This window comes from Podarcis raffonei, chromosome 17, assembly GCF_027172205.1.
Source record: "Podarcis raffonei isolate rPodRaf1 chromosome 17, rPodRaf1.pri, whole genome shotgun sequence".
NCBI classification, from domain to species: domain Eukaryota; kingdom Metazoa; phylum Chordata; class Lepidosauria; order Squamata; family Lacertidae; genus Podarcis; species Podarcis raffonei.
The window spans coordinates 17,863,292-17,890,572 of NC_070618.1; the positions used below are offsets into that span (position 1 = coordinate 17,863,292).

Sequence of the window (27,281 nt, forward strand, 5' to 3'; positions counted from 1 at the left end):
CAAGGCTACAGATGCTGGGAGTTAGTTTGGAAAATAGGTGGCTGAAGGCATTGTAATAATATGAAAGAATTGCTAGATGCAGCCTGAGTTGGCTGTGCAGAGGAAGGCCCTCTGCTTTTGGTTGTGAGAAGAGGAGTTGTCAAAAGACCAAGACTGCTCAATGAAACCATCAATCAACAAAGCTTCAACATTTCTTTATAAAGCACAGCCTGATTTATAAAATAATGCTTGGCATGGCGAAAGCGGGCAGAGACTATGCTGGGGAGTCACAAGAGCCAGAAAGGGAGGCAGGGCACTGACTTCTAGAGGCTGGACCCCTTTGCGCCCCCCAACATTTGTTAGCTGAGCCGTCGCAATGTTCATCTGGGCATTGGATGTGACATCACGAAGTTGGACGTGATGCCCAGGTGCAACACTGTTGTGTGTGACGCCAGGGACACGATGGATCCTCCTCCTCCTCCTTTTAACACAGAGGGGAAGCAGCCCCCAGCCTGTGGTGGTGGCAGGAGGAGCAGAAGGCAGACGAGCCACCAGCCACGGAGGCCAAGCTGTCACACGATGGCATCACATCTGTCGTCCATGCATCACGCACAATGTCAGCCCCCCCCTCCCCAATCTCCACCCCGAGTCATTGCATCTTCAGAAAGGTTTGTGTGCCTGAGCTTCACAACTTGTGTTCTAAAGTCAGGTCCACTGAGTTCGATGAAGCTTCCTCCCAATTAAGGTTAAAAAAAAAAAAGATAAAGGGCCCCTGGATGGTAAAGTCCAGTCAAAGGCAACTATGGGGTTGCAGCCAGCGTTTGTCCACAGACAGCTTTTATGGGTTATGTGGCCAGCATGACTAAACCGCTTCTGGAGCAATGGGACACTGTGATGGAAGCCAGAGCGAATGGAAACCTGTTTACCTTCCTGCCACAGCAATACCTATTTATCTACTTGCACTGGTGTGCTTTCGAACTGCTAGGTTGGCAGGAGCTGGGACAAAGCAATGGGAGCTCACCCTGTTATGCAGATTTGAACTGCCAAACTTTGGATCGGCAAGCCCAAGAGGCTCAGTGGTTTACACCACAGTCCTTTTGGTGTGTGGGAACCCCTTTGGTTTCTTCCCATACTGCATTGGCTAACTGGGAAGAGCCACAGTGGGGCACCTCCCAACATTTTTATCAAATCACACTAGAGTAGTTGAAATATGGTTTCTATATGCGCTCAAAAGGGAAGGTGAACATTTTTTAAATTTTACAGGGATGGATGAATGACAAAACAGATACATTCTTCTCTCTCTCTCTTTAAAAAAGCAGATTGTTTTCAAAGGAACATTATTAGTCAAGCAGGCCATGATATGTGTTTTTGAGTCAATGGTGTGCTGATGGATTAATGAACAGCTGCTGTATTCAAGGCTTGTCCCATGCTAGTTGAAGCAAGCTGGCTGTGACCAGCAGACTTGTGGGGGGCGGGGAGCAGGATGGAAACAGTGGGAAATGATGTGAGAGAGATTTTGAGGGAAACCGATTAATTTTTCTCCCCCCTCTCCTTCTCCCCTCTCCCTCTCTCTTGTTACTGTCCCCTTCATCCCACCTTCCAGGAATGAGGCTGATGTATATGCATGATGACTCCGACAGCCTAGCGGATGGCTTTTCAATCCAGCTATCAGATGGGAAACATAAAGTGTCAAAAACCATTTCGGTAGAGGTCATTCCAGTTAATGACGAGAAACCAGTGCTGAGCAAGTAAGCCACATGTTCATGTTCCAATTTGGTGCATGTGTTCTGACAAAGTGATTCAGCGGTGATCACAACAGCAAATTAGTGATTAATAGAGCTCATCTCTTGTAAATAACCACAGACTAATGCCAACAGCGCTCCACAAAAACAATCCTTGGTGAAGGACATTCAGTTATGATCAGAGAGAGCAAAGTAGCCAAATCTGAATCCGAGGTACCTACAAACAGAGATACACAGCTTGTATGCACAAAATAACGCACACATATACATATATTGTATACAAATCAAAGGCAACGAGTTTACAATGTTTGCACCCTCTGGTGGTCATTCCAAACTTTGGCTCAGACCTTTTCTCCGCTGTAGTTTTCTATCTGGGTTACTCTGACCATTTCAGTTTAAATCAGTTTCTCATTTAAAATTGAGTTCTCCACATTTGCAGGCAAATTTGTGTATTTTCCATTTTAGTGCAAACATCTCCCAATATAGGCATTTTTGCCTAATATATAACTTTTTGCAAAGCAACCTCAATATATGCATTTCAAGCATACTTTGCCACTGTGTATGCATTATTATTTTTACACATCACGTGACCAGGGAAGTGCAAATTTAGAAAGGTGACTGTGTTTCAGTTTGTGTATTGCTCTGGAAAGGGCAAATTATGTAGGTTCACCTTCAAATGCAATTGGATTTCTCCTCTATCCCTAACTCCTCATGCCATTGTATGAACTGGGCCATAATTTAGGATCTTAGTACTGCATTTGAAGACCTCGTTCTTCATCTATATTAACAGAATGACGCCTTGCATGCTTGAAATCTGTGTGGGGTGTGTGTGTTCTCTGAGTGATTCTTCCTCTCATTATTTTTGTAATTATCCTCCTTTTCAACAAATAACATGATGGATCCTTTGTTTGTTTGTTGCAGGAAGGGTAAGATAGAGGTGACTATGGGCGAAGCCCAAATTATTTCTAGTGCTGTTCTGTCAGCTGAAGATAAAGACACCCCAAGGGAACAAATTTATTATTTATTTGAGAGTGTCCCAGAAAATGGACATCTTCAGCTCAAGGTCAGTTTTTGTATTTCTACAAAAACCGAACAAAGTATTGCTTGGGGGAGAGGGGAAAGGAAGAACCCAGACTTATTGGGTTAGAATAGGAATCAGTGTAATCCTCCTGTTTCTTAATAGTCTCTCATGGCTTGAAACACATTGCAGTGCCTAAGATAATTTCCACTCTGATCCTTGGAACAATCCAGTAGTGGATGTTCTGTTCACATCAGTGGAACTTCTGCCAGCAGAATTGTTTCAGAGGAAGTTGATTATAGGAAGTGTGAAGAGCACGCACTGGGGCTCTTGTTCTTTTTAATTCTGTGTGTGCCAAATATGTAAAGGTAAAGGGACCCCTGACCATTAAGTCCAGTCGTGGACAACTCTGGGGTTGTGGTGCTCATCTCGCTTTACTGGCTGAAGGAGCCAGCGTTTGTTCACAGACAGCTTCCAGGTCATGTCACCAGCATGACTAAGCCGCTTCTGGCGAACCAAAGCCACGCATGGAAACGTCGTTTACCTTCCCGCTGGAGCGGTACCTATTTATCTACTTGCACTTGGATATGCTTTCGAACTGCTAGGTTGGCAGGAGCCAAATATGTACCCCTGCTTATATTTTCAGAACTATATAATTGCCATAGGCCACAGTGGCTATATGGAGGGTGGCACTATGGTCTAAACCACTGAGCCTCTTGGGCTTGCTGATCAGAAGGTTGGCATTTCGAATCCTCGCAATGGGGTGAGCTCCCTTTGCTCTGTCCCAGCTCCTGCCTACCTAGCAGTTCGAAAGCACGCCAGTGCAAGTAGATAAATAGGTACTGCTGTGGCGGGAAGGTAAACGGTGTTTCCGTGTGCTCTGATTTCCGTCACAGTGTCCCGCTGCAACAGAAGCAGTTTAGTCATGCTGGCCACATGACTGCAAAGCTGTCTGTGGACAAACACAGGCTCCCTTCGCCTGAAAGCAAGATGAGCACCGCAACCCCATAGTTGCCTTTGACTGGACGCAACTGTCCAGGGGTCATTTATCTTTTTTTACCTTTCTACAGTAGCTACGGACAACAGTAGGGTAAGCCAGTAAGGGGGGCTCCAGATATTGTGGACTACAGCTTCCATCATCCTTGAACACTGGCCGTGGTAGCTGATGAGAGTTGGCTACTCCTGGGCTATGCTTTATAAACTGGGGCAGAAAGTCTTTCATCCTGCTTCCCCTCAAGGGCAATTTATGTGGCACTGGGTGGGGCTGGAATCAATGCTAGGCAGGGTTAGAGCCAAAAGTGAGCAGGGCCACAGTCAAATGTGGACAGGACACCTACCCCTCCCCTTTGTTTTTCTTCCTTGTCATTCACATGAAATTAGGCCAAGGTGTTGTTGGTCCCTGACCCCTGGCTTATAAGCTCTCGTCACTAGCATTACACACAGTTGATCACTAAAATAGTATTTCTTTTGCTTAGTGACAGGGTTTTTTTTGTTTGGTTTTTTTAGGTAGGCCATGACTGGGAGACACTCCAAAATGGGATGAAGTGCACCCAGAATGACATAGACATGAACTCTGTGAGATACATACACACCGGAACAATTGGCTCAAAGGAGCAGGACAGTTTTGTGTTTCATCTGTGGGATGGAGGCAATAGATCACCAGAGGTGGTTTTCCCTATTACCATCAAGGACTTGGAAAAAGGTATATCTATATTTAATCTTCACATGTAAGGCAAGATTCCTCCTAGTATTTTTTTTCTCCTAAGGAGCAGCCCATACTTGATCTTGTATATGAGTATGTACAGGGCTTTTTTCCAGCCATAACTCAATTCCTGCAGATCTCAGATAAGTGCCATTGCTATTATAAGAGAACAAGAGTGGCATTCACGCTGAATTCCAGCACCTCTTTTTCCAGAAAAATGGCACTGGGTATGTATGAATTTAGGTCCAAGCAGGCCCTTGATAGCTTCACACATTCACAGTGATCTAATCCTATAGAGCTCATCACAAGGAGGTTGTACAGACTTTACGCTTATTACAAACAAGGTTGTAAGAAGGCATCAATTTCCATTCCAACCCATGTTCTTCACGAACAGTCCTGTTTCTGTTCTGCTGCAGTTCAGCTTCTAACAAAAACTAACATTATTCATCTCATCGTCTACGATAGCAGAATTTTACATACTGTAATTAAGTATTAGCTTACACTATTCATTTCAATGCACAGGAAACACACTGCATTTTGGGGTGGGGAGTTATCAATTATATATTGATAGCAGCAAATACCTTTCATATTCAGCAGATTGATTTCCATTCTGGTCATGGGGCAAATAAAGGAACACCCGCAATTTATGCTCCTCTTTCTATTTCCATCAGAATTATAGGGGGGGCAACCCTTCAGAATACATTTCAATGGGGAGGGTTAATCAATATAAGTCACATTCTTCCTTTTCTGCTCATGGGAACATCTTGTGAATGGAATTTCATTCAAGGAGCACTCCCACCAGCAGAAGCCTAGTAAGAATCCAAACCAAAAAATATCGTTAATATTTATGTTCCATGTGTCCTATAGGAAACATTGCAGTTTTCACAAAGCCGCTCACTGTGATGAAGGGCGACAGAGGCTACTTGATGACTGACGTCCTCCTTGCAGTCGATGGCACTGAGAAGTCAGAGGAGATCCTCTATGTGATAACCTCCCCACCTCAGTACGGGCAGCTTGAGTATGTCACCTATCCTGGAGTTGCCATTACAAGTTTCAGCCAAATGGATGTGGCAGGCCAGGCCGTCTGCTATGTCCACCATAGCAAGGCAGCTTCTCCAAGGGATACGTTCAGGTAAGCAGTGAAAAATCTATTGCTTTTCTTAATAAAAGTAGCATCAAGATTGGAAGTAGGAACAGTCAATGCATGGCAGGAGGTGGTACAGCATTCTCCTTCTGGGCATGGCATCTTCATGCAAAGAGATCCATGTTGGGTTGAAGAACTTCTGGCCCTCCATATATTCCATGTTAGCACTTCTCTCACACAAGACACGAAACACTGGCAGTTTTACAAGTTGAGGTTTATTAGCAATAACAGGCTTACAGCAATCCAAGCTTCCCACAACTCATTCCTCACTGTCGGCATCAGTTGACTCGACTGGCTTCCAGCCCTTCTTCCTGCTGGTCGTCCTTTGTTCTAATTGCTTGCTCCGCCTCCTACTTCTTTGAGATTCAGGCGCAGCCAATTCCTCCTCCTCTGGAGGGGGGCTTATCTCACCTTTGTTGTGTGAAAGAATCAAGTTTTCCTCTGCCTCTTCCTCCCCCTCTGCAGATTCCTCTCTGCCGGCCATGACTCTGACAATATGTTGTTTGACACCAGTTCCCATCAGCCTCAACCAATGTGACCAGGGGTCAGGGATGAGGGGAGCTGTAGTCTGAGGGGCCACCAGTTTCCCACTCCTCATCTAAAATAAGAATAGCACTTGAACAGTGCCCTGCACCGCATGGGAAATAGTTACCAATGTCTTTGTGGTCTAAGGAGTTGTCCATAATGGGAACGTGGTAGATACATAAATGGATTGTGTGTTAACATTTTAGTTGTCTCCTAAAAGCACACATTAAAAATATGGTATAACCGAGCTCATTTGGAACCTGCTTTCTAGGTTGTTAATTATTTTCATAGGTCGCCCATGAACCCTTTCTAGGGCATCAGCATTATTGCCCGTAAGTAAATGAAGTTTTACCTAGCTGCACCACTAATTTGGCTGCTCAGTTTCTGCACTCAGTTTTAAAGCTGGAAGAAAAATTCAGAATGTAACATAATGCTGGATCTCCTTAAACACCAAGACTTTGCAAATAAAGTTGGTGTGCATGCTCAGGGCAACATTTTGGGTGGTATTCAACTAAGTTTTACTGACAATAGACCCATTAAATTAATGGATGTGAGTAAGTTAGACCCATTTGTTTTTATGCATCTGCTCTGAGTAAAACTTAGTTGAATATCACCCACTGCCTTGCAAACTACTTATTTCCATATCTTGATTCAGGCAACACATTTAAGATTATTTTTTTGTGGTTTAAAGAGATATTTTAATTTAATATAGTGTAATGAGGTATTTTAACAATTTGAAATTCTTTACTTAAACTCGTTGATTAGGCGGTTAAAAAGCAGAGACATTGATTAATGAAACAAATTTGTATCTATCGGCAGTTCTGTGTCAATTTGCTGTCCTCATCTGGGATTTTGCTTTTTTTAATTAATTAGTAGACTGGGGAAAAGCCAGATTCTGGATTCACACCATTGTTTTTGTTCCAGTTTAACTAAGATGGTACATATTCATGTTCAGATGCATAGATGTAGCTACCAGTCTAACTATGTGTGTGTGTTTATTCGTGTGACATTGCTTATAGACATGCCCAGAGTGTTATGCCCAGACCAGACACACTTTGACGAGGTATTTTAATGAAATGAAGATATACGTGTCTGTTTCAATCACTCTAAAATGATGTTCCTGGCTGTTTGAATTTGGCCAAGCAGTTGGTTATATATTGAGATATAAATACTGTGGCAGATTATTAAAAAATAAAACACCAAGGGCTGGTGACATTTAATTAAATGAGGGTTTAAATGATCAGATTTTTACCGTCCGTTAAGGCACTTTATTTCATCGTAAACCTCACAGCATTGTTTGATGCTGCTGGCCTGGAAGAAGGATTTGGCAGTGCTTGTTTTGGACAGATGACTTCAAGTGATTAGCAATCTGACATCAGACGCTGGCAGCAGGATGCTAAAAGAACATGCTAATGTCCTCCATTTTGACACGGTGGATCAGTTTTGTAATAAGCTGGCACTATCTCCTGATTCCATTTTTATATTTTAAATGCCATGACAGATGGTAAGTCCTGCAGCCAGCTCTATTGCCATGAACTAGAGAAAGCCTTGAAAACCTTGGTAATGGTGAAATCAAGTCACGTGACTCAGCCTCCTAACTAAGCTCGAGAGTTATCCCCAAAAAAAATTTCATCAGAGTGATGAGAATGTTGGCTGCTTCCCATTCCTGAGGGAAACGTGGAACAGAACTAAACATGGAATAAACAACACGCTGGAAGAAAGGGGCATGGTGTTTCCTTGAAACAAACAACCTCATTGTCTGGGGGGACCTAGCAATGCACGCCATTTGCATGGCAATTACTAGCCTGCCTTTGAAAGTTGGACCACAGATAATCTATCCTCATGTGCTGAACTGTTTGCTAAGTCCTTTACCTTACTCTGGTTTGGGATTACTATATCTGTGGGCCTTTCTAAAGCAAGAATCTAATAAATCTTTAGTATTAATATTTTTGCATCATGAACGAGCACTATATGAGCCATATAGGCAATTCTTTGGGGCAGCAGAACTCTGAGGTCTCCAGACTGCTTAGGGGGTGTGTTCTGTGGCAAATTGCCACTGCAGTCCTTTAGGGCAACATGGTCTGAAGTATTTTATCCTAGTGTCAGCTCCTTTTTTATTCATTCCATTCAATTGAGTGGGCAAACTTCCATTTGTTTGCAGGGAATAGGAAAGTGCATCTTCAGTCAGGAAAACCTTTCAGGAGAAAGCACAGTTCATCCCTCTGCTTACAAGAACAGTGGGTGGAAGTAATTTTTGTTGATGGTAGGAAAGTCGCTTAACAATTTGGTCCGACGCTTGAGTATCATCTTCCCTCTTCACCCTCAAAATTCACAAAATGCCCTTACAGAGTGGTACATTGGTTCTCGAACTTAATTGGTTCGGCTCCCAAAGCATTCAAAAACCAAGGTGCGGCTTCCAATTGGCTGCAGGAACTTCCTGCACTCAAGTGGAAGCTGAGTCAGACGTTCGGCTTCCGAAAAACATTCGAAAACCGGAACACTTACTTCTGGATTTTTGGCATTCGGGAGCTGATTTGTTCAACAACTAAGCCGTTCGAGAACCAAAGTATGACTACATCCACATCATTGCTTTCATTCCAGCTGAAGCTGTGATATAACTAAACGGATGACAGGACATCCGTTTTACCGCTGGAACAAGCATTAGGTCAGTTCAGACAGCTGCTGCAGTTTTTCTCAGATGGGAATATATTTACCTTCAGTAAATATATTTCTTACTCTTATAAATCATCAAACCTGCCTGCTCGTTTCCCCATCCGTTTGATGGCATAATGCCTACACACGTTAGTCACCTCTGAATCATCAGTGGAAGTTTTCAGGGTAGTAACTTGAATATCAGCACTTTCTCAGGCCAAGAGGTCACAAACTCTACATCAAGAATCAGGCACACGACCCCAATGGTATCAAGGCTTTTCTGACCTCAAGAGTTCTAGCTCTGGCCTTTGACCTAGGGCTAAGGTGAAATAAGTGTTTCAAATATTCATTGGTTTGTATATATGAACAAAATGCCTGTGGCTCAATGCACACCCCAATTAAGAGTTGTTCCTGTCTCAGAGGCACTCAGATAGGAGAGCTGAGGAAGACCCCTGCCTGCTGTGACCTTGAAGGCCAGACAGCTTTTATTTTTATACAAAATAATAGTTCATTGGAGAGAGGAAACTTGGCTGACAGTGGTAGCAGACTTTAAATCAACAATATATATATATATATATATATATATATATATATATATATATATATATATAAATGTCCAGTAGCACCTGAGAGACCAACTAAGTTTGTTCTTAGTATAAGCCATGGGTAGGCAAAACTAAGGCCTGGGGACCGGATCCGGCCCAACCGCCTTCTAAATCTGGCCCACAGACGTTCCAGGAATCAGCATGTTTTTACATGAGTTGAATGTGTGCTTTTATTTAAAATGCATCTCTGGGTTATTTGTGGGGCCTGCCTGGTGTTTTTACATGAGTAGAATGTGTGCTTTTATTTAAAATGCATCTCTGGGTTATTTGTGGGGCATAGGAATTTGTTCAATATTTTTTTCAAAATATAGTCCAGCCCCCCACAACGTCTGAGGGACAGTGGACCGGCCCCCTGCTGAAAAAGTTTGCTGACCCCGGTATAAGCTTTCGTGTGCATACACACATCTTCAGATACACCAAGAAGTGTGCATGCACACAAAAGCTTATACCAAGAATAAACTTTGTTGGTCTCTAAGGTGCTACTGTGTGTGTGTGTACACAGTCCCAGAATTACAAAAGCCATATTGGCTTCCGATTTGATCCCGGAACGTCCTTGTTTTCCCCGCCAGTGCCATCTCTGCTGAGCTTGGGGTGGAGGATGAGCCGGCGCTTTTCCTGATTGGCAGCAGTGGCAGCAGCGGCTACCTCTCCATATTCTTTCCATGGCCATTGCTGCTGGCCTCCTCCCTTGGGCATCTCATAGCTGTGTTCGTTTATCAGTTACACTTTAACATTTTGAAACAAGAGTTGAACACCATAAAAGTGGCATGTCGATCCTTAAAGTAAACAAACACTTCCACGGCAATTTGGGGTCACTGAAAAGAAACATAACAGAATACTGAAACATGGGTGCAATGACGTATCTGCATCCTCATAACCATTCCCACAACTTGCAGTCCATTTATGCAGTTGGTTTGATCATAAATCATTTGAATGCTGTCTCTTAAGTTCACAGACTTTGTGTCTGCCACTCGTGAGTGTCATTCTTTCAGAGACTGGGGTCTTGATATGTTCTCAGAGTAACCGAGAGGCAAACCCTTTAGTAAAGGTGTCTGTTATATTTCATTTCAGTAGATGGTGAAACAGGAACACTTGCCTCTTTTTGCCAGATTCATCGTCAGCAATGGACTAAGGACAAAACACGGAGAGTTTGAGATCATCCTGGAGACAGTGGACCAAGCCTTACCCACAGTGGCCAAGAACAAAGGCTTGACCTTACTCGAAGGTGGCATTGCATTCCTTTCTCCAGACATTCTCCAGCTCTCGGACCCAGACACAGATCCGCAAAACCTCTCCTTTCTCCTAGCACAGCTCCCACAGTACGGCCAGCTCTTCAACAGAAAGTCTGGCCTATGGCAGCAAAGCTTCAGCCAACAAGATGTGGACAATCTGAACATTGCTTATAGACATGGAGGAGGGGACTCTCGGATTGACAGATTTACATTTGTGGCAACAGATGGAGTGAATGAAGGCTTCATAGTAAATAACAAGGTGCAACTAGAGCCCTTGGCGTTCAGTATCCAGGCAAGTTCCTGCACACACACACACACACACACACACACACACACACTATTGTCTTTAGCTTCATTTTGATGCAGGCTTTAGGATTCTATTGTGCTGTATTTTATTCTTTTTTTTTTATTATTAAAAAAACCATCCCAAAAGCACTACAGAATGTTGGTAGATAAGTTCTGTAGAATAAAGAAGTAAACTTAATATCCCAAGTTTTGACTGTTAGCTATTCCATTTCCATACTTCTTTATTAATTTGTTAAAATATTGGTATTGACAGTTTTTGAGATGAAATAAAATAAGAATCAAACTAGTCTACAGAACGAGAATATTTTTTAAAAAAAGAGAGAGAGAAAGAAAGAAAGAGAAAACAGAAAAAAAGAGGAAGAGGGAAGAAAATACCTGTAAGGCCCTTTACCATATTACATCATATATATCCTGTCATTTATCCACATACAGAGAGGTAGATTCTCCCATCTCCCACCTGGGAGCATCCATCATCTCCCAGTCTCTCACCCTGGGAGACCCTTTCTACCCTGCCTTTCATGCAGGGACTCCCCTCCTCCAACTGTCCCCTTCCTGTTTGTGTCCTCAGTCCAAGGAAAATGACTTCTTTCCCCCACCCAAATACCTACAATTGGCAGATAGAGATGTGCAAGTACATCTCTGTTTTTCCCTTCTTTGTTTTTCCTCCTTCTTTTATCCTTTTAACTTTGTCCTGTTTGTTCTCTTTCTCTCTTTTCTATTTCTCTTGTTTTCCCTTTGTATTTTTACTATTTTGTATTGGGAACATTCCTACTTCTCTATCAATGAGGATGTCTTGAACTGCTTGTATGCCAAATGAAGTGTTTTATGTTGCCTTGATTTTTGCTGTCTTCTTTAGCCCCCTTCATGTGTGAATTGCATAAAAGGGCGTCAATTGTAGATGGTGGTTAAGGGACTGTGCTTCTGTCTCTGCTCATTTCCCACTGCCCACACATTAGACATGGATGTTTAACATGAAAAGCCTGTGTGTGTAAACTTGAGGCATCCAAGCTCACAGTCATATAGGCTTCGAGAATGTGTGAAGAAATGGCACATCCACTTTTCCCCATGGTGACATATGGATGTTGGGGGAGGAACTGAGAAGCCACATGAATTGGGGCATGGGGCTAGAGACATAGGCTCTTTCTATGCCTCTTCACATGATTCTTGCATGAAGGGGGCTTTTCATCATAAACATACATACACAAAGTTGTAGTAATTTGCATACCTTAGATTGCATGTATCTCAAGTTTCAGTGTTCTGAGACTTATATAAGCTAATTCGTCAAACTGGTTTGGGTTTAAGACCCCTGTTTTGATGATATGTATGGCTTCAAAAGCAGAGCCTTGGCTATAATAGGGCAAGGGTAAGGGAGTGTGTTGCTCCTTCCTTCCTTCCTTCCTTCCTTCCTCCCTCCCTCCCTTCCTTCCTTCCTTCCTTCCTTCCATCAATATCTAACCTTTGATCAGTGATAGTGAGCATTAATATTTGTTTTAGGTGGACAGCCCAGCCAAAACAGCACCAGAAATTGTCCACCTTTGTGCTGCTTCGGATGTAGAACTTCTGAAAAATGGCAATTTTGGTATTTACATTACTTCCCGGGCCCTGAAGGCATCAGATTGTGATGGAGATGATGAACAAATAATTTTCAAGATTTTGCGAGGACCTCGGTACGGCTACTTGCAAAATATAACAACAGGTATAGTATCATTTCCCCTTTCCACGTAGTTCACAAGATACATTGTGTTGGGTAGTATTGTAATTGATCCTTCTAAGCAGACTTGTTACAGAAGAAGTTTCCTGGAAACTTTATTTTGGGATGAAGTGTCAGAAAAGCAGACTGAAATAGACCTCTGCAGAAAAGTGTGTAGGACCCAAGTTTGTGGGAGTCATTGATTCTTTTCATAACCTAATTATTTCATTTTGCTGTATAACCCAGTTATATTCTATGAACTCAGAGCGGGACTCAGAAATTCATACGAAATTCATACGATTCCTTCCTAAAAAGAAACCACACTTGCAGTCTGTGTTGGCTTTTTAATCAAAGTAGTGTGGAACTTAAAAAAAAAACCAAAAGACCTCTTCAGATACAGTTACAAAAAAGTTACTACATGACGAAAAGGCAGCAGTGACAAGTGTGTTAGCTTCACACACAGCCTCTCGCCGTTTTTGTTGCCTTCTGCAAGTTGTAGTGCAACTACCAGCAGCAAGGAGCCTCTTGTATTTGTGGAGGCTCCCTGCGTGTTGTGGGACCCTGTAAAAATCAGGGCTCTCACTTGCGCATGGAGCCCTGAGGCTCTCTGTGGAAAGATGGTTGTCTTCCAACTCATGGAAGGCGCCAAAAACAGGAGCAGAGCTAGCACATTCACACAGACACACACACACACACATCATGTGGTAACTCACCAATTTTCATAACACCTGAAGAGCACTGACTTGCCACGCAACATGGTGCCATGTTGTGTGCAAGCCACGTGGCTTGCACGTGTGATGTGAGCATGCCATGCAGCATGCACGAGTGACGTCAGCACGTCGCATAGCATGCATGCCCAGTGTGCACACATCACCACAGAATATTGAAGGGCCCAGCCCCTTCCTTGAAAATTTTGAGGGACCTTCACCCCTCCCCCAATGTCACCCCTGATCATAAGGTACTAGTGGTAGGGAAGAAATGCTGTGAAGGCTTATGGAATTGTATGTGTTGGATGCACCTGAAGACTTCAGGTGCTGTGGCAGGGCCAGGCCTACCGTTAGACAGGGTGAGGTGGTTGCCAAAGGCGGGGATATCATGAAGGAGCAGGAAATGGTTAATCATTAAATTTATTGTTGTAGGGTGGGGGTTTTTTGCTGTCAGGCAGGGGATGGTGAGGCCTCAGGTGCTAAAATAATTTGAACGTCTTTAAGAACCATGCCTCTTGACTTGAGAGTGGGAGGAGCACTGTTTGCTCAGGTATCTCAGGCACCAAGATGGCTGGGGCCATCCTTGGGCAAAGGAAATAATAGGAAAACACCCAAACTCAGCTCAGTTGAAGATTAGCTGAAGATTTGCCTCAGTGCTTGATACAGTGAGAGTCAACTCCAATTCCTCAGGGCCCCTTAATATGGTGAGTTATATTTGACGTCACATTTCTTCATTTCCTCAGGTGGATTTATTCAGCATGAATTCAGTCAGAAGGATTTAAAGAGCAAAACCATACTTTATGTCATTGACCGTTACTGGGAGGGGAATTCAGAAGACCTGGAGATTCAAGTTACCGATCCTGAAGGAAACTCTGCAATGCCTCAGATGTAAGTTAGAGCTTCCTTTCTCTGAACACTTGCATTGCTCATAGCATTTGTTTGTTTCCTCCCTTAAGTCAGGTCACTTGCTGAAGGTTTTGAAGCAAAGACCTTTTACTGGGTCACAGGTTTGTGCGACAGGATTCTTTACAGGAGCTAGAAGGAAGCAGTTAGAAAAAATAATTGTAGGCCTTTAAAAAAAATCTAGAAAGAGAATTGTCTGGAGAGTTGGTGCTATGTTGGCTCTTAGTGATTATGTACATTATACTTAGGACTTTTACGACATTCAAAGTGTTCCACATACATTAACCTGTTATCCTTACAATCAATTCTGTGAGGATGCCAGGCTAGGAGAAAGCGGTGTGTTGCAGTAAAAGTTGTCAGAGAAAACATTTATGCGACTATAAATGGCAGAAAATAGGTAAATGCGACATTTTACTGTTGAAGTAAGATGAAGACTTTTGAAATACACGGAACTCTTGTTATCAGAGTTTACATACTTGTTCAAGAAAGTCTATCAGCTTTATGTATTTAGAAAAGTATTTGGCATTATCTAACATGGCCTTACACCTTCAACCTTGGAATCTGTTTTCATTACTGGAGATCGATCCTGAAACTTTGAAGGGATGATGAGAAGAATATCATTGGCCAGTCACAAATCATCTTTTCTGAATCATCTAAATTTCTGAGATTAAAGAGAAGGATTTCAGAATCAGATGATTTCACTTCTAGAAAGCATAGAATCATAGAATCATAGAACTGTAGAGTTGGAAGGGTTCCTTAGGATCATCTAGTCCAACCCCCTGCAATGCAGGAACATGCAGCTGGTCCATACAGGGATCGAACCTGCAACCTTGGTGTTATCAGCACCATGGTCTAACCAACTGAGCTATCCAGGCATTTCACATTTGTGAAAAGAGCCTGTACTTAAGTATACAGTGATATTTTCAGTTTGCACAAATATGCAATGGATTGTGGCATAACACCATCATGTTTTCTTTCTTTTTTTCATTTTCACAGTGTATATGCAAGCATTCAGATTTAGGAAGGTTTATCCTCTTTTCTTACTAAGTCAGTATTTGTTGACAAGACACACAGTCTTCATGGTAGCAGAGAAAGGCTGGCAAGCTATTTGCCCGCTGTGAAATATGACAGAAATAATACTAATGATGGCAATTATTAGTTATATATGTGCTTGTAAGATGTGAAGTTTGACTGTAAATTAAGCACATTCTGTTGCTAAATTGTGCATGCGAAAATTGCATCTAGATGCAGCCTTCTGCAGCTAGAGGTCACTCTAGATCTGGGTTGGTAACATGTCCCAAATATATGGAATAATTTTCAGTGAGTTTTTTAAAAACTTCACATAACAAAAGGGTATAAGCTATGTGTTGAAATATCCCTCCAAATTCTTTCTTCCCTCTAATAATGTTTAACTAACTGCTGCCTGCAAGTGCTCTGTTTATGACAAATAAAGAATAAAGAAGGTAGCCGTACAAATCCAATTGCAGCACAAGTAATTTGAGTGGGTGTGTAGAACAGCATGAATCTAAGAAAGAATCCTGCAGGTCCTGGGACATTTTGAGCTGCATTAGCGCCACATCTGGGGGAAGCTTGCTTGTTTAAATGTCCCCAATTTTCATTGTTCCAAGAAGGGCAATGCAACATCCATACCTGCTCAGAGTTAAGCTTGCTGCACATCTATTTGGTCTTGTGCTTTATTTTAAGTAGAGACAACTTTACAACCTCTTAGGCTGCTTTGGGTGCATTTCTATAAATACCGTTTACTCTCATTGGTTTATGCTGCACCGATACTATGGTAAGTATTAGACTCAGATGGTGGGGAGCCTCCTTCTTCCTGTGTTTAAAATCTGATATAAAGGTAAAGGTAAAGGTACCCCTGCCCATACGGGCCAGTCTTGCCAGACTCTAGGGTTGTGCGCTCATCTCACTATATAGGCCGGGAGCCAGCGCTGTCCACAGACACTTCCTGGTCACGTGGCCAGCGTGACAAGCTGCATCTGGCGAGCCAGCGCAGCACACGGAACGCCGTTTACCTTCCCGCTGGTAAGCGGTCCCTATTTATCTACTTGCACCCGGAGGTGCTTTCGAACTGCTAGGTTGGCAGGTGCTGGGACCTAACGACGGGAGCGCACCCTGCCGCGGGGATTCGAACGGCCGACCATGCGATCGGCAAGTCCTAGGCGCTGAGGTTTTACCCACAGCGCCACCCGCGTCCCAAAAATCTGATATACTTCCACTGAAACAAACAAAAAATTGGGCATGCAGTTCTGTTTTGTGTGCACAACTTTTTTACTTTTTTTCTTTTTGCTCTTTTTTTTTAAACTTGGAAGGCTTTTAAATCAGATCAGATCTTTTAGATACTAAATTTAGTGTAACCGAACCAAGCTTTCTGGAGGAGAAACCTTGATGGATATAACCAGGGCATTTTTTTCCAGCTGGAACTCAGTTCTGGCACCTCTCAGGTGGGTACCATTGCCATTTTAAGAAAACAAGGCAGGGGGTGTTCACGGTGAGTTCCGGCAACGCTTTTCCTAGGAAAACAGCAATCAAGCATTTGTTTTGGGGGCACATGGAAATGGTGTTGTGTAAAGAATTCGCTTCCGTTCTATAACTGGCCACTAGATGACTCTGCATTCAGCTTTTCAAAAAGGATTGCTAACCTATGAATGAGGAGTAGTGACTTTGCTCCAAACTGTTGAGATCTTACAGGCAGTTCCATATGTGGGGTGCAGGTGATATTTATGCCCCGGGTTTCATCCAACAGAAGTTGCTGCCCAGAAGCTTTTTAATCAATGGGAAGCTATAGATTCTGAGCAGCCTACTGGTGCCACAGGGAGTAGAATGATTGGAAACTGGACCAATCATCCATCAGTGTGTTAGGCGCTGTATTAGTAGTAGTAGTAGTAGTAGTAGTAGTAGTAGTAGTATTGTCTACACTGGGTGGCATTATCCCTTCCGCATTTCAGATAAAGGTAGCATGTGGCACTCTCATATGAGAGTAGGAAGGCCTTTGAGTCTGACTATGGCACATAATAATAATAATAATAATAATAATAATAATAATAATAAAATTTATTTATATCCCACCCTCCCCAGCCGAAGCCGGGCTCAGGGCGGCCAACAACAACAAAACAGTACAAAAGTACAACACAAACAACACTCTAAAATCATTCATTATAAAATTAATTAAATTCAAGCCACTGGCCACCATTGGGCCAGAGCTCCGCGAAGATTGCCGAGGGAGGGAGTCAGGCTGTGCCCTGGCCAAAGGCCTGGCGGAACAGCTCTGTCTTGCAGGCCCTGCGGAAAGATGTCAAGTCCCGCAGGGCCCTAGTCTCTTGTGGCAGAGTGTTCCACCAGGTCGGAGCCACAGCCGAAAAAGCCCTGGCTCTAGTTGAGGCCAGCCTAACTTCTCTGTGGCCTGGGACCTTCAAGATGTTTTTATTTGAAGACCGTAAGTTTCTCTGTGGGACATACCAGGAGAGGTGGTCCCATAGGTACGAGGGTCCTATGATGTATAGGGCTTTAAAGGTTAAAACCAGCACCTTAAACCTGATCCTGTACTCCACCGGGAGCCAGTGCAGTTGATATAGCACCGGATGAATGTGATCTCGCAGTGAAGACCCCGTAAGGAGTCTCGCTGCAGCATTCTGCACCCGCTGGAGTTTCTGGGTCAGTCTTAAGGGCAGCCCCACGTAGAGCGAGTTACAATAATCCAGTCTGGAGGTGACCGTCGCGTGGATCACAGTGGCTAGGTCAGGGCGAGAGAGGTAAGGAGCCAACTGCTTAGCTTGGCGGAGATGGGAAAATGCTGCCTACTTTTACAATGCTGCTCTCTTGCCTGTCTCAGCAGAGTGGAAATAATAATAATAATAATAATAATAATAATAATAATAATAATAATAAATTTTATTATTTATAGCCTGCCCATCTGGCTGGGTTTTTCTTGGGCGGCTCCCAACAGAATATTAAAAGCACAATAAAACACCAAACATTAAAAACTTCCCTAAACAGGGCTGCTTTCAGATGTCTTCTAAAAGTCAGGAGGCACCAGGGTCAACAGGAGGAGAACCCAGCCATAGAAGCTGTGGCTCCACACTCATCCTCCTCTGCCCCCTGAACATTGGGGGGAGGGTCTCTTCCTCAGCCAAATTATTAGCCAGGGGGCCCAAAAGAGCTCAGCAAGTTTGCGTGTTTGCCCTAAATGCCTTCTAAAAACATGGGAACCAGCTGTCACTACTTCACGGTGAGCGGAATGCATGTTCTGTGCATTCTCAAAGGCACTTCTGTTCCCGTGAATACACATTGCAATTTGAGGGCTGAGCCTTAAAGTGAAAGCACAACCAAGGTTTAACTCTGGTAAGCCTTTTATCAAATTAAGTCCTGTTTGCTTCTCTCTTAGGACCAGTTTCCTCCTGAGCACAGTGATACATTGGTAGAAAATGTATGTTTGCACAGACAGCAAGAAAGAAATGTCAGCTGTCTTGGATCCTGAACTATCAGGGACTTCACTTTTGGATTTTCTCTGCAAATTCCTCCTCTCCTGCATACAGTGTTTTCTTTTTCTCTCCCTTTGCCCCAATAGACTGGAACTGAAATGGTCAAAAATTGAAATGGAACAGGATGTTTATGAAGTTTGCGAAAATGTGGAGGTGCTGCCTTTGAGGATCACCCGATCAGGGTACATCACAGATTCTGCCTTTGTTGCAGTGAAGGTAACGTCGTCATAAAAGGAACTGAAAATAAAGCATAGTTTAAGGATGTTGAAGGATTTGCAAAGTGCTAGTTTGCAAAGTGCAGTCCTTCACAAGTCTTCTCAGAATAAGTCCAACTGACCTACCTTGTGTCGAAAGAACTACCCTGCTCAGGCTTTTGGGGTGCAGTTTTATCCCCTAAACCAAATGGTGGGTTGTTGTTTTTTGGCTGCTACCTACTTTAATGTTGGTCCCTGCCATTAAAACAAAATGAATTATTACGCTCGTCTCAAAAGCTTGGTAGCATTTATAACACACACAAAAGCAGTGGCGTAGCGTGGGGGGTGCAGGGGGGGCCGGCCACACCGGGCGCAAATCCACGGGTTAGGGGGCGCAAATCCACGGGTTAGGGGGCGCAAATTACTTGCCTTGCCCCGGGTGCTGACAACCCACGCTACGCCACTGCACACAAGAAAAATCACCCTTTGTGTAGCATGGGAGACTTACACCACTGGTTTTAAGGGAATAGTAATGCGCACATGCGCGCGCGCACACACACACACACACACACACACACAACTCCATGCCCTCCATCATTTCTAGGATGAAAATACGGACGTCCCATTCCATAAACCCCACACATTTCATTTGGTTGCTCTAGCCACTCTGGGCAGTTTCCAATATACAGTGGTACCTCGGGTTACATACGCTTCAGGTTACAGACTCCGCTAACCCAGAAATAGTGCTTCAGGTTAAGAACTTTGCTTCAGGATGAGAACAGAAATCGTGCTCCGGCAGCGCGGTAGCAGCAGGAGGCCCCATTAGCTAAAGTGGTGTTTCAGGTTAAGAACAGTTTCAGGTTAAGTACGGACCTCCGGAACGAATTAAGTACTTAACCAGAGGTACCACTGTATATAAAAACATAGCAAAATATTAAACGTTTTTTTAAAAAACCTTCCCTATACAGGATTGCCTGCAGACACTCTAGGGTTGGATAACTCCATCCCCTCCAACATTTCTCCGATGAAAATAGGGACATCCTAAGGAAAAGTGGGATCAAATTAGAAACTGGGATAGCTTCTCTAAATCAGGGACGTCCCTGGAAAATAGGTACACTTGGAGGGTCTGACACATTGGTATCACAGACAAGATACATTGCCCACAACAGTCATTGATTGAATACTACTGTATGCAAGAGGTTGTCACAACATTTTGGATTGCTTCATCAGCATATTAAATGTACATACAAACATGCATGAAAAACGAGGGGGGAAATTTCAACTCGTGTTAACTGTTTACCACTTCTAGCGCCCGCCGCATTCTTCACCCCATGTGGCATTTTATGTGTCACTTCTTGCATCTTGATGACTCAACGAAAAAATGCCCACCATTTTGAAACCTCTTTTAGAATCTCTAAACTCCATCTACTCTTCGGGTGCATAGAGGGAGGATTTTTTTGTGGGTTTGAACTGACCTTTAACTTGCTGTAATGAAACACTGTAGACAAATTGCATTGACTTAAGAATTTGTCTGGAGACTTTGTTGATAAAGACTTCTCTGCTAGACCATGGCATTAAGCATAATGGCATGCTTACCTTCCTAGGAAAAGTGTTTCCCCTTTCTGAGATAAGGTCTGGTCTTAGTTAGAAACTGGACAAATCTTTGGGATATTGCAGCCTCATATACTGTAACTATAGCATGTGTACTGCTTGTCAATGCATGAAGGAATTAATACCATAGATCTGTATTGCTAGACTCAACTAGGTCACACCCCTCACCTGGAAGGAACTCACTGAGATCGGACGTGCCTGAGGTTGCTTGCTACAATCTCCACTGCATGCTTAGAGCTATTTCACTATATTTTGTAGCCCAAGATTTCTGCCTGTGTTTACTTGCTGCTGCATGAATAAATGCATGAACTTGAATTTTGGAACTGTGTAAGTAAAGCATTTTTTAAACTTACTAAAGTATGTAGTCTGTTCAAGGGTAGAAACAGGGAAACTCCAGTCGCAGATTAAATGGGGCATTAAAAGTGTAACAGCCTAAATCCCCACACTACACTGCTGCTTGTTTTTGTGACTTTTTAACTCTGCCAGGGGCTCTCTCTGGCCAGAGAGTGCATTTAGGTGTGCTTTGGTTCTAGAGATCCAGCTAAGTCTTTGTTTCAGCCCCTCATACTGTGCATTTTCTGTCCATTTTCTACCTTAGATCAATGAAGTAACTGCTTCATCAGGAAAGGATTTTACTGCGGCTCCTTCTAAACTTATTCAGTTTGATCCAGGTAAGCTCTGCCTCGGAGGGCAGTAACTTGAAAATTTATTTATTGAAAGTGGTGAACAGGTAGTGTGATATAAACTGACATTCAGTGCAGACAAAACAGAGGTACTGTGGTGAGAGGTGGGTTTCACCCTGTCTTAATGAGGATGCAATGCCCTGTAAGAAGTGGATCCTCAAGCCATTAGAGCCAGTCTCCTGGCTTTTTATTGTATTCTATGTTGACATTTTTCAATAAAAATTGAATGCGGGTGGCGCTGTGGGTTAAACCACAGTCTAAGGCTTGCTGATCAGAAGGTCGGTGGTTCAAATCCCCGCGACAGGGTGAGCTCCCGTTGCTCGGTCCCAGCTCCTGCCAACCTAGCAGTTCAAAAGCACATCAAAGTGCAAGTAGATAAATAGGGACCGCTCCCGCGGGAAGGTAAACGGCGTTTCCGTGTGCTGCTCTGGTTCGCCAGAAGTGGCTTAGGCATGCTGGCCACATGACCCAGAAGCTGTACGCCGGCTCCCTTGGCCAATAAAGTGAGATGAGCGTCACAACCGCAGAGTCATCCATGACTGGACCTAATGGTCAGGGGTCCCTTTACCTTTACCTATGTTGACATTTTTCAAGAAAAATTGCTTACAAAAAAAAAAAGAAAATGTTTCTTGCCATTGAGTTTCTTAACTTTTCAATATCTTCTCATTTGTCCAGATGTTTAAATCATTATTGATATGTGTCTGTGTGTTCTTTACTGGCTGATTTTACGTGGTTTTAACATGTACCTCTTGTTAAGAGTTCTGCCATTTTAATGTTTTACCGTTGGTAACTGGTTGTTTTAATGAACTGTTTTTAACCACTTGCCGCTCTGGGAAGCATTCAGGGTTGGAGAGCAGGAGATATAATTAAAATTACAGCTTAGCTTATATATAAACCGTTCCATCCAAGGCTGTGCGCACCCACACATTTAAACTACAGTTCCCAGGATTCTTTGGGGGAAGTAATGTGCTTTTAAATACATGGTGTGGGTGCTGCCCTATACACAGGCTGAAATCATTGCATGTTCAAATTGTCTTAATGGGAAACAGGATCCCTGTATGTTCCTTTCATTTCTGTGACTGCCCACAAAGGGGGCCAACAGTCTTGTGGGAAGATTATTGTATGAACGGCTGCTGTAACACATATAAGTGATACTCCACACGAACCTGCTCCATGACATAGAACATCTGTGCCAGCTTAGCACCTTTCTGGAGCATGGGCACTGGAATTTGGTCTTTCCCTGTGGTCAGTCCATGCTCTGTAAAGGTAAAGGGACCCCTGACCATTAGGTCCAGGCGTGACCGACTCTGGGGTTGCGGTGTTCATCTCGCTTCATTGGCCAAGGGAGCCGGCATACAGCTTCCGGGTCATGTGGCCAGCATGACTAAGTCGCTTATGGCGAACCAGAGCAGCGCACAGAAACGCCGTTTACCTTCCCACCGGAGTGGTACCTATTTATCTACTTGCACTTGACGTGCTTTTGAACTGCTAGGTTGGCAGGAGCAGGGACCAAGCAATGGGAGCTCACCCCATCACGGGGATTCGAACCACTGACCTTCTGATCGGCAAGTCCTAGGCTCTGTGGTTCAACCCACAGCGCCACCCATGTCCACCATGCTCTGAGACATTCACAATAAACTATGGCACCTTTGCAGAGCCCAGTCAGGGTTTAATGGTCTAGGAGGGTGGTAAGCATTGTCCTTTGCTTTTAACTTCCAGAGCTGTAGCCTGCCAGCTTCTCCTTCAAGGTTGTGTGAGAAGTTTTGCCGCTCTCGCCAAGGCTCTTCCCCTCCCCCCCTTTTTTTGCTTCCTTTGAAATTCCTCTGATCTTTTGCCCAGGCGAGAACCTCAGAATTGGCTTTGCAATTTTGCACGTAGCGAAATTCAGTGGCGATCATGGTGTTATACCTTCCAACAGATGTTTGCTTCCATCAAAACTCCTTGGACCTTTTGCCCAACAGAAGCCTCCAGTTTTGCCTCAGTATTAGTGGCAACTCAGATTCCCATCTCAATCTTCCTCCTGTGTGATTTTCAGATGCAGCTTTATGCAGTACTAGTTACCTTAGTTCATAGACAGTGCGATGCCAACAAATTATGTGGTATTTGCAATGAAGACTCCGGCTTTGCAACAAAGTACTTGACACTGAAAACAGAACTAGTCGTGGATGATTGATAATGACAATATTTCAAAACAATAGTGGATTCTCTGTAATTAAGATTTCAAGATGAGGAGCACTTTTTATTTCTTTTTGAAATTTACGATCCGGCCCTTCCCCCTAAACTGCCTGCTATTATTTCCCACTCTATAGAAAACAGATCTTTGTTACTGTGTGAATGGAATCATCATTGCTCAGGAACAAATTTGGTCTCTAGTTAGTGTTATTTGGAAAAACCACAGGAGTCCAATCAGTGGGCAGGAGCACAATGGTACATACAAGCTAGTCTGTTGTAGCTGTAGACATGTTAATTAATATATTTCTTCGACACCTAGGTTGATTGAAAAAGCAATTAAAGTGTAATTAAAATGTTTACTTCTGGTAGGGATGTCAACCAAGATGTGGAATATAGCAATTACCTATGACGGATTAGAGGAAGACGATGAGGTCTTTGAAGTGGTTCTCATCTCTCCTGTGAATGCTGTTCTTGGCAGTAGGACAAAAGCTGCAGTGAAAATTTTGGACTCAAAAGGAGGTATTCTCTTTTGATCTTCTTAATAAAATCTGGACCAATCTTGGCTGATAAGCGACTTATTTTTCAACACATAAATGTTGTTGCTAACACTTACCTTCAGATCAAAATGCTTCGTGTTTTTATTTTAAAAAGAAAATAGCCTTGACAGTTTCAAACCTTTCCTCCTCTGGCAATGTCTATTCTTCTTCTGCTTAGGAAGCACAGCTTGAAGGAATCAACGAGAGCAAGAGGGAAAAACAGCACTCCCCCTCTTCCCCCCAAAAGAGCTTTTCCTAATGGATGAGTTTGATTTTTGGCTTGCAGCATTGCTTTCATGAGAAGCCCCTCTTGAGGAACTAGTGAAGCTTCCACACACACACACACACACACACACACACACACACACTTTTCTATTAACTATAGAACTTTTTCACTTCTTGGACAGGCTGTGTACTCAGGGGAAGTCCCTAATTACTATCATATCTTTCTAAAAGCCATATTGTTAATATAAAAAAACACATTTGCTTAATGTACTGGCTGATTTTTAAAAGAAGAATTGCTGGGACTCATCATGGTGTTGTTGTTTTTTAAAAAAGATCCTTAAATATTTGCACTCCGGTTGAGCAAGGGAGATCCAATGTCAATGTGCAGAAACAAGTGTCTGTAAACAGTTTCTTTTGCGTGGCTGGTAATCTTGATCTCGTATTGCATCTAATTGTGCATCTACATCATGTGAAGCATTTGAATGCAAGATGTGCGCTGTGGTTTCCATTTGCACTTCAGAGTGGGGACAGGGTTGTGTTGTGCCATCTGTATTTTAAGTGGGGTGGGAATGCAAATTCCTATCCACTGACTCAGACCTGTAGTTATGTACCCACAACTCTAGCAGGATTAGGGGCACATTAGCTGAAGCTCAGTAACTCTGAAGCATGGGCATTGTTTTGTGCATGAGGCTATATTATGGGCCCATTCCATCTCCTCGCCTGACTGAAGACCATTTGTCTACGGCAGAAGGAATCTGCCATACTCTTCCCTGAGATGTAGAAACCCCTTCCAAACTACAGTGGTACCTTGGCTTAAGAACTTAATTCATTTTGGAGGTCTGTTCTTAACCTGAAACTGTTCTTAACCTGAAGCACCACTTTAGCTAATGGGGCCTCCCGCTGCCGCCGCGCCACCACCATGTGTTTTCTGTTCTTATCCTGAAGCAAAGTTCTTAACCCAAGGTACTATTTCTGGGTTAGCAGTCTGTAACCTGAAGCGTTTGTAACCTGAAGCGTCTGTAACCTGAAGTACCACTGTATTTGTGAATGGCACCAGGAATGTAGGCTAGGGGTGAGGAACCTTTTCACGTTGCCTTTGGAGCAACCTTTTGAGAGTCGCATGCCAATGGTGAGCAGGGTTGGGGCAAAAATAGTCGAAACAACAAATGTAAATTTTAACTTTGTACAGCAGGCTAGTTCCCCCCCCCCCACAAACACACACACTCCTGCTTCCCTGACAAGGAGGAGGCATTGTTGGAATTCAAGGTCACATTCCAGCTAGACAAAACCATGGGGCAGGGCTGGTGAGGGGGTATGGCCAGGAGGAAGTGCCAAGCTCCAGACAGGGAGGCACAGAAACCTAGTTGTTCCAGGTCACCTTTCCTAACAGTAAAGCTAGCTTTGAGGCCCTGAACAGTTTCGGTGGATACCTTTATTGATAAGCTATTCTAAATATGTCTTAATGCATTTTTTATCTTGTTGTGTATACCACCTTGTAGATGCTATGCCCTAAAAAGCAGCCTTGACTATATGTAAACCCAGGTATTGCAGGTTCAGTTTGAAGAGAGAGTGTGGTGTCATGTTTAAAGGTACTTGGACTAAGACAGGGCTGGGGAACATCTGGTCCATGAGCCAAAATCACCAGGACAAGGCAGATAAGAAGAAGAAGAAGTTGTTTACTATTTGTACCCCACCCATCTGACTGGGTTGCCTCAGCCACTCTGGGAGGCTTCTAACAAATATAAAAGCATAATAAAACATCAAACATTAAAAAGCTTCCCTCTACAGGGCTGCTTTCAGATGTCTATGGAATGTCATATAATTATTGATCTCTTTGACATCTGATGGGAGGGCGTTCCATAGAGTAGGTGCCACTACTGAGAAGGGCCTCTGTAGCCTCACTTCTCACAATGAGGGAACCGCCAGAAGGCCCTCAGAGCTGGACCTCAGTGTCTGGGCTGAACAATGAGGGTGGAGATGCTCCTTCAGGTATACAGGGCCAAGACCATTTCAAAGGGCTTTAAAGGTCAGCACCAAGACATTGAATTGTGCTCGAAAACATACTGGGAGCCAGTGTACTGGGAGATCTTGGTTCAACTTCCTGCTGAGGCCATGGAGCTCACTGGATGACCTTGGATACATCAGACACTCTGAGCCTGACTTACCTCATAGGGTTTTCTAAGGATAAAATGGGGAGGGCAACCCCTGAGCAATTGATGTGCACAGTGGCCTTGCAGATGCCTGGCTCAAACAACGTCAAGTACACTCAGATGGAGAAGAATAAGTGGCCTTTGCTCCACCATGGAAACCTGATTCTGGTCTATGTGCGTATGCAATTTAAGAAATAAAGGATGTTGTTGTTGCTTAAAAATATCTTCCTTAGAACTTCTAAAATTCCTTTTAAGTTGGCAGATAAAGTTCAGAAACAAGGACTAGTTAAGAAAAGAAAAACAACAAATCAACATCAGATGAAAAATCATCTTACTCCTAATGACAAGCTGTTTCATCGCCCACATCAATGTGACCAGCTATCTGTTTTATATAAAAAGAACTGACCATCTGCCATCTTGTTTGCTTTCAGGTCAGTGCAGCTCATTCCACTCCTCAAGCCAAAACATTCACAACTTATGGATGAAAGGAACATTGCTTCCAGGCCCCTCTTCATCTTCCAGGCATGGCACTGTTCATTTGGAAGGGATCCCATTGCCTGCTTCCAAAGAGATGGTAGTGCAGAGAAGGGACAAATTACCAGAATTCAACTCGGTGAATCTTGGAAGGAGCCGGCTAAGAGCCCTTGGAAATGGCAAAATAGTAAGGATTGCTTCTCAAACAGTGGGAGGATACAATTATTCCAAAGTTGGGGTGTCTGTGTGTATGTACTTCTGTATGAATATCTCACATGATTTAATGATTCGTTTTGAACTGAGCACTGATTAGGTTGGCAACAGTCAGAGACGACAGTCAAGAGCAACAAAGGTTTTGTGACTAGGACACTCTTGGCCTTCGTGTACCCATTTATTTTGTCTTGCTACGGGTCAAACAGATGTTGCTGAAGTAGGGTTTTTTAAAAAAAGAATGGCAAAGTCTGAAAAACCGAAGATTTCAGTGCAATTGGCATGTACATCATATGACATGATGCTTCTGCCATGTCACCTT

General features: G+C 43.3%; 1 protein-coding gene across 6 annotated transcripts in view; it reads left to right on the plus strand.

Moving 5' to 3' along the window:
- Positions 1–27,281, plus strand: part of FREM1 (FRAS1 related extracellular matrix 1) — a 78,461-nt gene that overhangs the window by 43,992 nt on the left and 7,188 nt on the right. Inside the window, exons 21-31 of one of the 6 annotated variants that reach the window (XM_053370478.1) lie at positions 1,583–1,727; positions 2,643–2,784; positions 4,246–4,441; positions 5,309–5,573; positions 10,477–10,891; positions 12,400–12,601; positions 14,046–14,190; positions 18,791–18,920; positions 21,108–21,180; positions 23,734–23,883; positions 26,707–26,936. In XM_053370478.1, coding sequence (XP_053226453.1) covers positions 1,583–1,727; positions 2,643–2,784; positions 4,246–4,441; positions 5,309–5,573; positions 10,477–10,891; positions 12,400–12,601; positions 14,046–14,190; positions 18,791–18,920; positions 21,108–21,180; positions 23,734–23,883; positions 26,707–26,936 — 2,093 coding nt within the window. Of the gene's footprint in view, positions 1–1,582; positions 1,728–2,642; positions 2,785–4,245; positions 4,442–5,308; positions 5,574–6,050; positions 6,470–8,711; positions 9,244–10,438; positions 11,008–12,399; positions 12,602–14,045; positions 14,191–18,790; positions 18,921–21,107; positions 21,181–23,733; positions 23,884–26,706; positions 26,937–27,281 lie in introns of those variants that run through there. The other 5 variants (XM_053370471.1, XM_053370473.1, XM_053370474.1 and 2 more) reach the window with 5 other exon arrangements.